The sequence below is a fragment of the Anopheles maculipalpis genome, chromosome X (assembly GCF_943734695.1).
Source record: "Anopheles maculipalpis chromosome X, idAnoMacuDA_375_x, whole genome shotgun sequence".
Lineage (NCBI taxonomy): Eukaryota > Metazoa > Arthropoda > Insecta > Diptera > Culicidae > Anopheles > Anopheles maculipalpis.
Genome location: NC_064870.1, coordinates 7,481,176 through 7,498,722, shown reverse-complemented (window position 1 = coordinate 7,498,722; position 17,547 = coordinate 7,481,176). Strand labels below are relative to the sequence as shown.

At 42.5% G+C, this 17,547-nt stretch overlaps 2 protein-coding genes across 2 annotated transcripts in view; one reads left to right on the top strand and one right to left on the bottom strand.

Moving 5' to 3' along the window:
- LOC126558031 (thioredoxin domain-containing protein 5 homolog) overlaps positions 1 to 17,547 on the top strand; it is a 227,925-nt gene that overhangs the window by 85,855 nt on the left and 124,523 nt on the right. The gene's annotated exons all lie outside the window — the stretch shown is intronic.
- On the bottom strand, positions 7,562 to 9,971 carry LOC126557396 (gamma-aminobutyric acid receptor subunit beta-like). Its single transcript, XM_050213167.1, has 8 exons — positions 9,876 to 9,971; positions 9,648 to 9,751; positions 9,503 to 9,570; positions 9,048 to 9,414; positions 8,840 to 8,955; positions 8,162 to 8,549; positions 7,876 to 8,091; positions 7,562 to 7,785 (listed from the first exon to the last, which is right to left on the bottom strand). Exons 1-8 carry the CDS (start codon positions 9,935 to 9,937, stop codon positions 7,613 to 7,615), a joined length of 1,494 nt encoding a protein of 497 aa, XP_050069124.1. The 5' UTR covers positions 9,938 to 9,971; the 3' UTR covers positions 7,562 to 7,612.

Below are 17,547 nucleotides of genomic sequence, written 5' to 3'. Positions count from 1 at the left end.
CGACTATATAGGAGGCTGTGTTGTGTACCAATATGACGGTTGATGTGTGTGTGTGGGTGGGTGTAGGTGTGTTGTGTGTGGTAGGTAACACTAGTAGCAGCAGGAGGATTGACAGGGGCTCTCAACCGTCTATCGGGACCGTCGGATATCTAGGCTACATCTGCTCATCCCGTACGTCACAGGCTCTTGACTACGGTGATCTAGCAGGGTACACCAATATCTGAGGTCTCTTAGATATATAATGTTTACTGGGTGCATTTAGCGTTTCTATGTTCCGCCCACATGTACGCACACACACACCCGCACACGCACACACTCATGTCAATCAAAACTCTTCGATGCTGAACTGCGCGAGAGCTAACTACGTTATTAGTAGGCGATACATTAGGCTGAACAGGGAGAAGAATAGTACACGGAAGTACTCTAGTGCGTCACCCAGAACGTAATTGGTTTACTTGTAAGTATGTGTGTGCGTGTGTGTCAAGATACTGTTTTGCACGAAGAAGTTGTGCAGGTTCTGCTGTGAAAGTTCAGAACGCACGCAACGATTGTTTCAGCGGGTTCTTACACGTTTTCTGTTTTAAGGTACACCTTGTTTGATCGGCAGGCGCTCAGTTTGCCCCGTTTGCAACTATTGACTGATTATCGATGTATTAAGTATCTAGCTTAAAGCCGAGGAAGATTGTTACAAACACTAACACTCTACTCACATACATTCACACACATACACAACTGCTGTGGTTAGTTAAGGCACAACGTGCACGGCATTGTGAAGCTTTACGATCTTTAGGGTCCTTGAAGGTAAAGAACTCCCTGGAGCATTAACCTAGGGACGATTGGCTGGAGTTGGGCACATCATTTTTCGAATTGTTTTTGCTTGATAGAATGTTGTGGTGGTAAGACATACGAAAAGCACAACAACCCGCACATAACCCAAACCTTTATATTTGTATACGTTTGGGGTTGTGGTTCCGTGCGGGTTAAATGGCGGTATGGGATGAAAATGGGATTTGAAACATTTATTGTAAATACTTGTTCAACATTACAACAGATACAGAGTTACACTAAAACACACGCATATACACAAACACGGAGCCTCACTTATCAGTTTTGTTGGTTGGCTATGCGATTAAAAATCCTACCGAACCATCCTGTGTTGTTTATATGACAGAGCTTTTTCTCTTCGTAGGACAGTTTGAAGTATTTAGTACTCAATATAGCTCCATCCCTACGTAAGCAATCTTGATGTAGCTCAGTATAATGCAGCAAACAGACGTGAAATACTAATCTAGCTGTTTCATCGCTGTATAGCAAACCGGTAAACTAAATAGCTCAATAGTTCCACCAGTTTGTAGTGCAGGTTGCTTAACATCTCTTTTGCTATTTCACATAAACCTGGTGTAGTTGCTTTTACTGAGCTGAATGGGAATAGTGTGCTTATGCTCTCAGATCTCTGAGAACTGTCAAAGCCGCATGTGTGTAGTATAAACCGAAACAAACAATTTTCTTTATCGTAAAGAGTTCCTGAGATAAGTCCCGTTTATTGCTGGGTTCCTGAAATCAATCCCCTAATTCCTTCATTGGATCATTAGATGTCGGGAGTTAGTATACTTTTGAAATAGGTTTATTGCCTGAAAAAAAGCTTGATTATTAGCTCCATATCTGAACACGACACATCTCACACACACACACACAAAAACACTCACAACGTAACAAAAGTAAAGCGATGGCCTACAAACAAAGGTCTACATAGGTAAGCTACAGTATGGGGCGAATCAACTCTCACTAAGGAAGTAAGGAAAACAACTATCAAAGCGCAAGCATATAGGATAAAGACTCTCACCGTATACTTTCACCACATTCTTTCGCACCAAACCATTGGCTGTGGAAACACTTGCTGCAGATGTCTCAATCAAGGGGCTCTAAATTGAGACATGTAAACTAGGCAAGTTTTCCCCATCACGATGGGTTTACGTGGATGAGATCTTGGAAGGGATGTGTCTGAGGCTCTTTCCGCAAAAATTTAATTTTCTCTTAATTCTTAAATTTCCCTTTTTAACATGTACTTGTTAAACTCAACTGTTATACAACTGAACACACACACACACACACACTACCTTTAGCGAGTAAACAAGGTGATGGCGTATTTTTATGTGTGTAACAGCTACGTCATCCAAGCGTTAGTACGGTTGCTGACGTGGTAGAGCAAAATTGAACTATATGTAGTGGATTGCAAAAACAGAGTGAACGATAAAGGACGGAGCCAGTTAAGGAATCAGATCGAAAAACGCATTTTTTATGCATTTTTTCAATCCAAAATCGCATTTTCAGAGTGCGCGTTTTAGTGCAAACGTAGAGAGGACGTACGGGAGCTAAATCTTGTGCAAGTATAGATTAAGATGCATCAAAACTCGTTAAGGAATGTTAGGGAATGGTTGGCCAAATATGTCTGGATGGTAGGTAAGAGGGTGGGCTGAATATATCGCAACGATTGCAATGTGCAGGAAAATCGCCAAACAAAACGCAAAGGCTCTAATGCGTGATTTATCCTGCCGCTTCCAATGTTTGCTGATATATTCCTGGAGTGGGCCAGCAGCATTTCTAGTTAATGGATTGTTTTCTAGATTTTATTTATTTATCTTTTTTATTAAAGTCAGTATTATGATATCAACGGGAAGGTTACAAATCGGCCGTCCCAGTTTATATATGTAAAACAAGAAACAAGACAAAAAAAAATTACAGCAAGAAACCGACAGACAGACGCCAATCGGACAAACAGAAAGTGTTAAAAGTGGGGGCGAACATTCCTCTCCGAAATGAAATTTGTGCCAGGCTCTGCAAATTTTATTATCGCAGCGATGTTTGCAAAACCAAAGGGATAAAGAAATGCTGAGATTTAGTGGATAAGTGGGATAGAATTATAGAACAAATGAGTAGGGAACGAGAGCGAGAGAGAGAGAGAGAGAGAGAGAGAGAGAGAGAGAGAGAGATGAAAAACAAACAAACATAGCGTAGAGCGTTCAAAATGCTACCTTAATTGAATTATGATTATAAAAGGATATGAATAATTTATTATTACATTATATAGTGATATAGGGAGGACAAGTTTTGGCAGGGTTAGAAACTGGCTTGTGAAAACATAACAAATAAGCAAAGAGGAAACAAATGAGGAAGCCCTGGCGCTTAATCACAAAATCTCTTGTTTGATGCTCATTTTAAACATCATTTCTAGATATATAGGAATGTCCAGTTAAAATGGACAGTAAGAACAACAAAACAAAAAAGAATCTACGCAATGCATTTAACGAGAAAGCACATATATATATATATATATATATATATATATATATATATATATATATATATATATATATATATATATATATATATATATATATATATATATACATATGATTTTGCTATAACGCATATGGAGAGGAAAGAAAAGCAAAACAAACACAAAAACTAACACATCGGTGCAAAAATACACATACAAACAAACAACAGAACAGGATAAACAGAAAAAAAAACAATTGAGAAAACGATAAAAGCAAAGTTTGTTTGCAAAGTATGTCAAAGGCCAAAGCAGATTGAAAGAGAAACAAAAACAGAACTGGAACATGAATTGATAAGAAAGTCGGTAGTTGAATTAGTGGAAAATTTGCAAAGCAAACTAAAACAGAAGAATAGCAAAAAAAAAATACAAAAAAACAAAATCACATTTACAAACGCGAGTGAAAGAGAGAGTCGAAGAATGATTTAAAAGATTGAATGAGCTGCAAAGCCATCTAACCACTAAGTTTGAAGAAGAAAAAACCCGAAAATGAGATATTATTTAAATCGGATAACCTCGAAGAGGGCAAAGTAAGTCGGTGGGTTGTAGCAGAGAAAGCAAAACCAGGACAGTAAGTAAGGATTACAGCAACAAAAGAAACAAAAAAAAGGAAACTGAAGTAAAACGAAACATAACAAAAGCAAACACAACAAACAAAACGAGAAATGAAGAGAAAGAGATAGGGAAAAAGAATGGACAGCAACAAAAAAAAAACGGTCAAAGTGAGTTTAACTCGCAAACGATTCAGATGATATTTATATTTTTAAAGAAAACCAAACAAAAAAAACGACAAGTAAGTAGTACTGCATTTATTAGGAACAAAGGGAAGAAGGGAAGAGAAGACTCGATTAAAAACTACAAAGAAGAAAATGAGGAATGTGAAATGTGAAATGTGAAAGGTTTGAGAAGGAAGGTGAAGTAAGTTATAGCGCGCAAAGAAAAAAATAGTGAAAAAAGGACAAGCAAAAAAACAAATTTGTACGGAGAAAGTGAAAGAAAATCGTAAAATTCTCAAATCAGTGTATATTAGGAATTAAAACGAAAACAAAAAACACACACACACACACATATATAAACAAAACAAAAAAACAAAGCTAAAACACACACAAAAAACAAAACGAACACAAGGAAATATGTTAAGGAATCATGACACACCAATAAGCTCAACTAAAAGCAACCGATCGGTGGAAGGGAGAAATGAAACAAAACTACCATCATTAACATTGCAGAAGAACAGGGAGAGAGAGAAGAAAGAAAAAAAAACAAAACAAAAAATCAATAATAAACTTTGAGAGGGAAATTAGGACGGTTCCAAAACAGGAGAAGATAACGAAACAAACAGAAGAACATGTTAACGCAAAAAGGGCGCAGGAGGGGAAAAAACCAGAGGTGCAAACAGAAATTGATTTCCGCTTACCCCAAAACGGTGTTAATGTTTGTAACAGCCGGTGGCTAGACACATTCACTACACGCATATACACACCCATTTGCAGAATGTTCATCGATTAGTGTATTTTGGTTTCTTTCGTTACGGCATTATGCTTTGTTCGTTAACAACTTTCAGCGCTATAAAAATGACAGCTGTCAAATCTCTTACTCTCAAGAGAAAGTGTGCTATTGCATCTCACTTCACAGACGTTCGTAGTTTGGTGCGATGGAGACAACACTGCAAAAATGAACAACTTGTCAGCTATACTCAACACCACCCGAATTTTGGGAAACGTGTTAAATGAGCATCCTTGTTGATTGAAGTTATCTGTTGAGTCTTATTATTATTATTTTTGTGGGAACGGTAACCGAGGGACAGTTGAATTCATTAGGTGAATGCCTTTCAGAGTAGTATACACTGCACGTTTACTTGACAGGATGTGATTGACATAAGGATTTGGATAAGGAGTATCATAACAACGAAATGAATAGGCGGCAGCCCGAGTACTAGATGGGGACCTGATCGTGTTTGAGTTGAGTTGAAACTTGTTTATCGTTACGCTGCATAGTGTACACTTAGTTATTCTAGCATTGCTATACTCATTCGCACACATCGATAATAAAGGACAGGAATTACTGGTCTAAAACACAGATACATCCATTCCATCACATGCTCACAAAGTCCTAATACTTAGATCACAGCTATTACTTTGCTAATTGACTGGAAAGGGATGGGAGTACAGGTATAGGAGGGAATTCTAACGAATGGAAACAAAATCTAGGTCAGAAGCTCAACGAAAACACTCACATTCATCTTTTTGCACTACACATTCACATGCACAACACAAATACACGCGTTACAGCCATTGGAGTATGCTCCAAACGGTGGGTTAGCTCACCGAGTGGAGCATCTAAATCGGCAAGGTCAGGTCAAATGGCGGACAAAGTTCGCAGCGACACAGTTATATGTACGGTAGGCGAACGCAGCGGAGCAGTGATAGGGTAGGCAGGCAAGGAACAAGGGGGAATTGCGGTGGTGTATGAACAAAAAAAAACCACTAACAAAAAAAACTGAATAACATTGTAATGATAAAGAGAAAGAAAAATTAAATATTAATAAATGTATTTTAAATGTTAACTCACTGCTGGATGTGTTTCAGTCGCTATTACTTACTGTATTTTACAGGCCTTCATCGCAGGAAAACTTTTTACCCAGTGACCCAGACCAACATGACCAGACCACCGACGACTGGCAAATCTGATGCCCTGTATGATGTTGAAGTCATCGTAATGCTTATAAAGCTAGTCACGATAACGACTTCACTTCGTAGGTGTGGAAAAAGATCTTACTGCGCATCTTACTCTCCAATATCGGTAAGTTGGATACATCAGTTTTGGACAGTGTCCATGAAGAAAAAGCCATTCGTATCGTATTCGTATTCGTAAGTATCTTCTTCTCGAACGTAATTAAGAGAGATTCACCAGTCTTGGTTAGAGTCCTTGTCTAATAGACGTATGGTGAGGACTAAGTATCCAACTACGTGGTATCAGCAAGGTTGGTAATCCAGTCGATGGTCGGCGTGACCTATAGAAGGTCGTTAGGTCAAGAAGAATAGAAGGTTATGCCTGCCATCTAATAGCTTACTAGACTTTCTGATACCAAGCAGTTGTATAGTAAATTCTCACTACGGAGGAATGATCCGGATGACGCATGCGAGTACTGGCACTATAAATGTTTTACACGGTCCTAGTTCCATCGAGACAGGTGTTGGCTTTTGGTCCCAGATGGATGAAGCGACCTTGAAGATTCCTCTACGAGGTGTTACCATTATAAGGTTCTCAAACCTTCCACCTCCGAGCCTCGGATAGCCCTCCTTAGCGGCAGTTTAAACAGGAGACAGACCAGCTCATATCCTTGACGCAGGTCTTCTTCTTCTTCCTGGCTTAACGACCTCCTAAGGTCACGCCGGCCATTGAATGGCTTACTAGACTACCGAGGTCCTTGGTGGCAGAAAAGGGCCCTGAGAGGTCTTACATTCTTACAAACCTGGTAGGTGTGCCCGGTTTCAAGTATATAAGTACTAAGTATATAAGTGTGGTGTATAACTTTAACACCACAATAACCAGCACACTTACCTGTCTCGCTTCTCGTATATAAAGGATAGATCAGATACTACCTATAACTACAAAAAACACAAGCAGACGAGATAGTTGATTTTGACTTTTTGTTTCTCTCATGTAATTATCTTTACTTTTGTGTGACATGTGTGACTTTTGTGTGACTCTTTTGGAAAAATAATATGACTGCATCTTTGATTATCTTTGATTAGTTTTGCTTTTGTTCTGCTTTTTTTACAAATCCGTGAAGCCTTATTTTTGCCTAATCGTTTTTTCTTTTCTGTCGTATAATGTTTGCATCTACCTTGTCTCCTATGAAACTGTTAAATGATAGATAGCAGGGGTTGTTTTTGTTTTACTTTCATTCTTCTCTGCGCTTCCAATAATTTATTTTGAGCTTATAAATTGAACCAGATGCAGTGGGAAGAGATGATGAAGGATGAGGCAGAAACAAGAGTGTGGAGACTCATCTGTCTGTTCTTTTACCGTTTCTTGCACATCTACTAGAATTCATGCACGTTATCTCTTTCTCCCTCTCTCTCTCTTTCTCCCTCTCTCTCCCTCTCTCTCTCTCTCCTTTGAACTCATCAAGAAATACTTATTCCTCTTTCTTTATCCTGCCTTAGATGCAAGTTTGGGACATTGTCTGGAGCATTTTAAGGGATGTGTCTACAGAGCGTGATCTACTACGGCTTCTAGTATGGGCCTGCTGCGCTCTTAGTTGACTGTGGGTCACTCGAGCACGTAGAATATCCAGTAGCCGGCATTAAAGGCAGCAAAGCTCACGGGAAATATGACCCGCGAGTACTTGTCGATCACGTTCACGTCCTTAATCTTCGGTATGGACGCCTTGATGACGGACGCGCCACGTTTGATTGCGTGCAACATCTTCGGCCTACCCTGACCTGGAAAAACAGAAAGTATGTGCAAGGACTATGTAGTACCGATTGGCCCTCAAAATATCATCGCAATGGAAGAAAAAACCATCAGCTTACCCCTTGGGTTGCGATACCGAAGACCACTGCGGCTACTCGATCCGTACGATCTGGCAATGCGGAAGCTTGGCGGAAACTTGGTCGAATCAACACTGTCGGTAGTGGTGATCGTGTTCGAGTAGTGGCGATTGCGCAGCGAAGCGATCGGGCTCATGCGGATGTCCTGCAGCTCGATAATATCGTCCGCAGAGCAGGTTGAGGTTTTCTCCGTCTTTCCTACACGCATCCACAACGCATCAGCATTAGTATTGTTACAGCGTGTTGATATTTCCTCCAGCTTACTTACCGAACACCTTCCGCTCAGCTTCCTTGTTCTTTTTGCACTTTTTCTTCGCCCGAGCACCCCAGTACGTGTAGTTGACGGCGGCATATTCTAGCAGGGCGGCAAACACAAACACAAAGCACATCACCAGATAGATGTCGATCGCCTTGACGTAGGAGATGCGGGGCAGCGAACTGCGCACACCCGTACTGATGGTCGTCATCGTCAGCACGGTCGTGATGCCGAGCGCAACGCGGGCCGAGGTTGCCTCGTGATTGATCCAGAAGGATACCCACGACAGCATCACGATCAGTATGCTGGGCAGATACGTCTGGAACACGAAGTAGCCGATGTTGCGCTGCAGCTTGAATGACAGTGACAATCGTTGGTAAATGCCGGTGGCTAGCTTTTCCTGTTCGATGTAAGGAGATTGAAGCAGACAGAAAAGGAAAATAAGTGTCTTGAGGTGGACTAATTTTCTAGCAAGCATATTAGTAATTATCCTCAATGCTCGATGCTAGTAGAACTGGCGCCTGAAGGTATGCAAAATATGTTTTCCAAAGAATGATAAATCATCTCACGAATACTGGAAGAATCTCGGAAGAAATCGTTCAAATCTATTGGCAAAAATTTAATTAAAAACTGTAAAATCACTGCTGTTTGCATACTTTTAGGCGCTGATTCCTCTTGAGGGCTTCCTACCTTTCGATCGTTCGTCTCGTAACCGATTATAGTGAACTGTGGTAGCTCCGCTTCCTCCACACCCCGTATAGGTGTGGATCGCCAGTACATCACCACATCCGATACGGTATAGCCATCTGGTTGTAAAACACACAAGGGAAATGAAAGAAGAATAAAACGATATCACTATACCACAGCCCCCGAGCACCAAACATTTGCCAAACCTTACAGCTTTCAATTTCTACCGTGCAGTTTTGCGAATCGAGCGGATAGTAGTGCAGATCCATCATGCAGGCGAGCGTTGTGGTGAAGCGCATCCCGTACGTTACCGCCCCGTCACCGGCCAACCGGACCAGCTTGTTGCGCTCGGTCACGTCGTGCAGGAAGCTGTTCTTATCGTTGGCGAAGAACGTATCCGGTACCCAAATCTTTTCGGCAAAGTCCCCCGACAGCGTAATCACATCGTTCGCACCGTCGTCCTCTATCATGATCTCTCCCGTTTGATCCTTCTGATTGTCTCCCCACAGGGCGTACGCGTTAAACGCGAGCCGCTCATCCTTCCAGTATTGATTTAGGTACATTGTGATAGTGTAATCCTGCGGGTGTGATGCACATGGCACAAACAGCAAAGCCATTTACGTTGCAGCTGAGAGAAGATAAAAGGGCAAACATGCTAACACTTACCATATTCACTTCCGAGATTGCATCGAAGCTCGCTATCGTCAGGTCCATGCCCACGTGCAATGGTTCTCCTGCAAGGTAACGAGAGTATGTTAGTGTTTACCTTACTTCGCAATAGTTGGTAATGGCAAGACCCTACGGTACATACCTCCAAAGTTTGGTCTTAGTCGAATGTCATATCCCTCCAGTATACGTGATATTGTCTGTGTTACATTCTCCAGACGGCCTGCCGCCATCGACTTCTGATGAACGCTGTAAAGTGATATAATGATCATTCGCCCAACAGAACAGCCCAATCGTTCACTTGTTTCAATATTACGTTCTGTTTCACATCACAACATAATTCATTTAAACTTGTCAAACGTTATTCACTTACCTTCGCAACGCATTATTATTTTGTACTGAGTGTAAGAAGCAGAAAATAAAAATTTGCCACATGTTTGACAGTTGATTTAAAGGTGCCCCCCTAATGCTTCCCCTATAGCTATGCTGCTCCACTTTCGGCTCGTGCTAAGCGGCGTGAACAATCTTTCGTAACGGGCTGCCAAATTCCAAACAGTTAGGCTCGAACGTGTAGTAAAATCGCTGTACCACACTCATACACGCACACCCACACATTCACGCGTGTGTAGACACATACACACACACACCTGTGTCGAAGAGTAGAGAGGGCATTTGATTATGAGGGTATCAAAAGATGACATTTTTAAAGCAAAATTTAAGCCCGTTTTGTAGCAAATTTGTCTACATTTGGGCGTAGCTTAGAAAACAGGATTTACTTCGGAAGTGCTAAGAGGAAAACGCTAGCCCGTTCTGTAGCAAGATTGCTTACATTTAGGCGTAAAACAGGAAGGATACAGGGGCAAGAAATCAGATAAAGAATTCGAATTAATTTATGTTAGGCACCTTCACTATTGGCACGCGTTGGCTGTCATAGGTGCGATCGGGCTAGAGCTCAAACAACTGCATCTTCGTCCTCCACACGCCTTTACAGTATATCGCAAACGGAGCAGACACGTTGTTGCGATTCCGCTGTGAAACAAGAGATCGTACATATAATGCCGGTGCGATAGGTAGAAGCAAACTATGGGTCGCCATGTGGCACGAAGGTAAGACTTACATGTTAGTGCATGGCTTGTTAGCACAAGGTTTAAGAGCGCATTCAGCAGATACGTACGCTACGATTGTACAAATTTGCTTCCGATGCTAGATGCTGAGGTAATGAGAGAATATATAAGAATTAGAGAGGCTGTAATTAGGGGATCGGCTTCTTCTTTCATCGGTCGCTAGCCAACGGGAAAACTCGGAAACGCCAAAAGGTATGCAATTTTTTTTAAATCGCACAACACCCAATTACAATTAAGTAGCAGAAAACCGATGCCCGAGGATAATCAGCAAGGACTTTTAGATAAGAAGTAATTGTATACATATTCGTGCTTTATATGCAATACGCATTATTGTGATACATGTTTTAATACAAAGAACTTTTCATCAACAGGTACTGGATGTTCTTCAACATTGATAGTATGCATTTAGGAGCGCTTCAGGCATTCGTTCAGCATTTACATAAAATGATTGATAGCGTAAAAAAAGCTCACTTCGAGCACGTTACTAGACCTTTCGGAACCGCTCATTTGCCATGACCCTCTTTGCACATACACATAAAACTCGCTTGCGCTAGTCAAGAATTTACTTCCCAATACTTAGACCCTCATCAATCCTCACCTAACAGGCCATTGATTGTGCGAGATTCAACGGGCAACGACATGAAGAATCCCCTGCTCGGACGTGACTTTCACACAAAGAAAAACGAACACACACGCAGCCATGCACACACAAACACGCGCGTTCTTGACGCTAGACCTTCAAAGTAAGCACGGTACGGGGTTTTCCAAGCTAACGGTGGAATATTTTATTCATCGAAACAGCCTCGCAAAGCACACGTTGTGGAATCGTACACTTGCCATTTCACTAAGCACTGAACGTCAACTTAGCGCTCGATCCCAGCGAACAAACGGCATAAATCCGAGATTGTAACCGAGTGGGGCGCACGTGCTCGTGTGTGTGTGTGTGTGTGCGCGCTATAATGAATTGGTTGTTAGGGTTGATTGATGCATTACATAATTGAATCACAGTAAAGGATTATGTAAACATGTTTCCCCAATTGACGATGATGGCTGCGCCTAACCGTATGCAATGATGCCGTGGGTTCTGTCTCCTGTAGTTTTGACTCATGTGCTAGAAGATGTTAGGAGGGAACTTCTTACATCTTAAATGCACAACAACACAAAGACGCGCGCGTGAACACACACACACACACACACACACACACACACACACACACACACACACACACACAAACACATACATCAACCCATACGCGCACGTCAACAAAAACACCCATGAAACCTTTGGGAACAAAGGCGTCCTGAAGGAGAACCGTAGTCTATTACATCCGAAGCAGGTATTGGCCCCTAAAGTTAGGAAAACTCAGGACGCGCTTTTCAATGATAAACTAAAGTGGCCAAAGTACGTCCAGAAGGACACCCAATAAAGCAAACTGCGAAGGAAACGGGATAAACACCTGACAGGAACAGGGTCCGGTGTGTCCACTGATCCGGGTATCTCCGTAAGGATGCTCCGCCGTTGCTGCAGAACACACTTTCGGTAGGAAAGGTTACCACTAATGAACACTGGTGCACCACAGAGCAGAGCACATTTTCCGTGCGCGATCAGCATCCGCCGTGCGACTGCACATCACTCGTGTGATAACGCAAAACAGTATCTGAGTGTGTTTAGTGTTGGGCACCTCTACACACCACTGATGAATGGGAGGAAGTTGAGATTACAGCGACCGAACAAAACAGCAACACCAACAAGAGCAAGAGCAACAACCACAACAGCAACAACAATAGCAGCAGCAGTGCTCAACAAGAGCAGGACTGCTCAGCACTTAGAAAACCGAACCGCACCAACCACGAGATGTCTGAGCGGGAGCAAAATAACAAAAAAAAAAAAACAAGGTCCCAACATTTCCTTCTCCCGGTGTGGAGCACGGCCAGCTGGAAGGAGGTCGTATCCGTTTTATTCTCCTGCCCCGTCCGTCCGACCGCAAGCGTCCTTCACTGCTTGCCTTTCCAGGTTGGGGTTTTACTTTCGTTCACAATTCGCAAGAGCGAGATGCGCGCTGCACGGAGCGATCTCATCTGCTAGCGATTCGTGAGAGCATCGGCTGCTCCGAAAAGATGTCTTCTAGATGACAGAACATACATCTTTTTTTTTTTTTGCACAGGAAACCTATCGCTAGGCGTTAGCGAAACATCGCGTAACACCGGTACGATACGAAACGCAGCATACATATGTATTACGCTCCGTACCGTTTCTCGCATGCGCCACCATTTACGCGAGAGCCTTACCAGCTCAATTCCGGTCAGCCGAAGCTAACAGAAGGATGCTGTGCCCATTAGGAAAGGGGAAGGGGAAGAGGGGTAGGAGGGGGAGGAGGGGGAGGAAGTGGAGCTACGGGGGAGAAAGGTTCAGAGGTGTGGTACGTTCTTGCCTGCCTGCTTGGAGGATAATAATTTGCTTAAGGTGTGCGAGCTTCCTGTCACCTTCCGTCCGTGTGGGTGATTATATCGCAACAAAAAGAGAACGCTTATAATGCGAAGTACCAGGGCACCAGGATTAAGCAAAAATAAAGATTTTGTAGCATTTAATTCCACCTTCCCACATTCCATTTCCATGCACAACGAGCGCTGTTAAGTGCAAAATCGTTTACCTGATTGCATACATTTAGGCGCACTTGCAGGACCTGTCCAATTAATCAGTTCGATATCTACAGAACAAAAGCCACAACTGATGTTTGTTTTCCACGTACAGCGACTCCGTTCCCTTGCTCCCCCCCCCCCCCCCTCTCTCTCTCCATCATTCTACATTTGTGACTCCGAATCTGAATACGAGAGGGCGTAACGTAGCTGCTCGAGCCTCGTCTACACTGTCGACAAGTTTTATTGCTATCCTTTATTTAGCGATACATTTTGTTTTACTATTCCCATCCATTCATCCCATATTCTTCTCGTGACAGAGAAAGAGAAAGAGAGAGTGTGCGAGAGAGTAATGCGATGCTTTGTTATGCCTTTTTTGCCTTTTGTTTCGGGATCATCAGTCGTTATTTTAAAATTAATTATTCACCGGCTTTTCACTTTGTGCACGACCTTGTGGGCTTTTCTTGTTTCGTTTGCTTGCACAGATGACCCTGCTCAGACGGTTCATTCGTCATGGGCGTGAAATATTGTTTGTATTGACAGGCATTGTTGATGTACGGCCGACGTTCAGTGTATCACTTTTGCCCCAGATGTCAGTTTCTTGCCTATCTATTTTTGCACAACATTCACTATCTTCTAGCGAGATGTTAGGGTCTGAAGATTATTTTATTTCTTGAGATAGAAGACACTAGATCATTCAGTTGATCTGTCGCTTGTTGAACACATTAGTTATGATTAACGAACAGGTTGTCCTCGATAAACATATTGAGGAAATCGCAATCTCAAACCTCAACGGACTATTTTACAACTATACAGGATTCAGATTAGCCTTAGTTCATTGCACGCCTTTTTCGGCGACATGCCTTTCTACCTCATGCATATCTTCATCGTCAGCAGTTCCCTTTGATCTGCACCACACACATACTGGTGTGGCTGAATAGTACGAACAACAGCACGTCTTACACCTCGTGTGCCCACTGTTTAATGGGTCCCTCCATGTTTCAGCCAAATGACAAGAAGATCTCCCGCATGCCAGCGTTCCGCGACAAAAGAATGCTTTAGTCCGCAAAAGAATGCAACCAATGCGGCTGCTTTACGTTGCAATTATCCAAACTTAAGACGGAAGAGGGGGTGGGTTTGCGGCCACCGGAATACCCTGTACGACTACTCCCAGGTGTATACATTTAGGCGCTTACCTGTCGAACTGGGGCACAGTCGACAGCACAATGAGTGTGAGCGTATGGGTAGTATCCTGTAACTGGGGTGCGAGCCAACGGTTACAACGAGCTAGATTTGTGCAGCGAGACAGTTCCAGATCGTACAATGCGACCACCAAGCACAATGGTCAATCGCAAACACGATTACATTGTGCTGCACGCTGGTTAAGGGTTTCGGGTTTCCATACAACGCCACTTTAATCGCCTAATGGATTATGACGCCTGTGGGACGGTAGATTTCTAACGCTCATATCACTACGGTTTGCGCGGTGATTATTATGGCGCGAGAAGAAAGCGAACATGCTTTCTTAGGGACATTTAACGTTTGCTGTACATGACATTTGTTTTGCTCAAATCTTTCTAGTGATATTGTTTCGATTGTCCTGAGCGTAAATTAGTACGATTGAATGTAATAAAATTAAACTGGAAAGTGGGGATATTGGATCAACCATAGGGCACTATACAGCAATACAGAGTTTTGCCTTTACTATGATATCCTAAAAATACTGAAGAATCATCCAAAAATGCCCTACCGTTAATCACAGATTTAATAATAAAAAATATACATACTTTACTCTGAGGAGAACGGACTTTATTTTGTTTTCGACTTCAAAAGAAGCTTCAGAGCTACAAAAATAAACTTAGGGTGTCTATGAATTTTTGTGACTTATCACATCACATCTAGTTGCGTATGGAGTATATATTCTATATACTCTTAAGATAAATAATAAATTGCATATATTTAGGCGTAGAGTGGCGATTACAATAACCACACATTTTTAAATATATTTTTCGATATCTGAAAATCAATTCGTAATATAATCGATTTCGTAATATAATTTCAAAGTAATGTAACTATTTTTGCAGAAAACATTGAGTAAAGTAATTTTCTAAACAATATCCATTTATATTAGCGTGATGTAATGCTAAGAGCAATGTTATGCTCAAGGTGTACAGTATCAATCGCACAGTTCAACCTTATATGGAGTCATGCGCCTTAAAGTATGCAATTCATTACACAAAAATTGCTTTGCATCATATCAAAGTTGTCATACCTTCAAGTCTCTCAAACGGGGGATGAATACTGCATCATTGAATCTTTAAAAAAATGCATGAGTGAATGACATTTTTCCATTCTTTGGTCTTCCCCTGGCCGCTTCAACAAGCCCCATACGCGATGCATCAGATTTTTGCGTGTACCGAAAGAGTCTACAGCAGAACGTCTAGTAGAAGAATGTCTTAAATCAAGCGTGTAACGTCCAAATCAATTCCTTCACTATCCTGTTTCACGCTCCGGTACGATCGCTAATGAACATACCCGGGTGGACCCCGGTCCCCGCCGATGCGCCGATGCGTCCCATCTTCGGTACGCATCGTTCGGAATGCATTTTGCATCCATTTGATTGCAGTGATGCATAATGCGCTTGGCCCATTTCGTGTTGGTTGCAGTTGTTATTGGTGAACTCCTGCTAGATTATAAACGTTGAAAAATAGCCGAGGGGGAGGGAGAGGAGTTGGAGGCTGGTGGGTGTGGGAGCGCATTTTTCGCTGACTATTTTTTTGAATTTTTAATCAGTTTGGGGGTGGTTTGGTTATTCCTTTTTTGACATTACTTCATTTTTGACATTCAGGAAACGCACCCACACACATAAAAGTAGATGGTTAAATTTGAAATCATTTCCTGAAGATTTTTTTCCCGATTCTATATTTTTCGTTTTGTTTGTTTTTCCCCGTTTTTAGGGCCTTTTTTTATAGCGAAACGGTTTAATGTCCTATTGTGTGCGTGTTGTTGTGGGTGTATACTGTGAAAGAGTAAAGAGAAGGGTGTATCCTGTGTGGAGCTTCTCGTTCAAAACGGTTTCGTAAACGTTATTATGTTTCGCTTCACCATTATGCATCGCAAAGCGGAATGACATATTTGTGTGTGTGTGTGTCCCTCTTTGCTTGTTCCTCCATTTGCTTTCCGTCCGTGCCAGCAGAGAGCACGATGTAGTAGAACGGGTACAATGTGACTACCGGAATGAAGGGAATGTCTGGAAAGAAGCAAGACTCTAAGGAAAGCTTAGAAAAGCAACTAAGGAGCAACTCGTAACTCACCCCACCATACTGTTGGAAGATTTGTAGCGTTAGGAGTTAGGAGTATAACCCCAGCCTCCGCCCACCACCTCCGCTCAGCCCCCCCCCCCCGTGCCCCACAAAAATGGGTTGCCACGGTGAAGGCGGCAAGACTTGGGACCCGCAAGTCGTAGCTGGTGTAACTGATGCGAAAAACTGCAAGCATCCGAGGATGCTCCAGCAAACGGCCTGTAGCGTGGTGCGAGTGTGACAAAGAAAATGGCACCCATGAGTATGTGTGTGTGTGTACGAGTCGGCGTGCTGCCATCGCGCCTTTGGTCCTCACCGACCATTGAGGCAAACTCTGCTGACAAGGGAAATAGATCACAAACCACTGGGAACAAATTCCTTCTCCAATAAGACGAAACCACAAACGCGCACGTGTGTGTGTATGTGTGTGTGTGTGTGTGTGGGTAGGAAAGAGATGTCAAAGGATGGATGTTTGTGCGACCGAGAGAGGGAGAGCGAGAGAGAAGCGGTCCTCAAACGGAACGTGGTAACACTGAACAGGCGGTACCACAGTTTGAAATTGGTCCGCCAAGAACGCACGTGTTCGCCCAGCTGGTGGTCCCGGTCTTTCGGTCATAAAAGTGGATTTACATGAATCTGCATACGGGCTTACTGGATCTTTGGTGCGCTCCTCTGGTGGTGATCGACTTGGTTTTGGGAAGCTTTTGCTGATTTTCTCGCTGGTTAGTCGAGTCGCGGAGAGCTCTCGAGCTATAGTGTGTTGGCTAAGGTATCGGAAGATCTCGTCTAAAATAGTACACGGTGTGTCCAGAGCGACAGTTTACCAGCGAACAGGAAGGTTAGTGAGATCGTGAGAAAGTTTGCAAACATATTTCCTAGCGTACTAGTAGCAGTCGTGTCACGATCTATACTTATATTATCCACCATCAATCAACTTAACACTACGTGACATTTCCAATGTTACAATTAAGTGTCAAGGAGT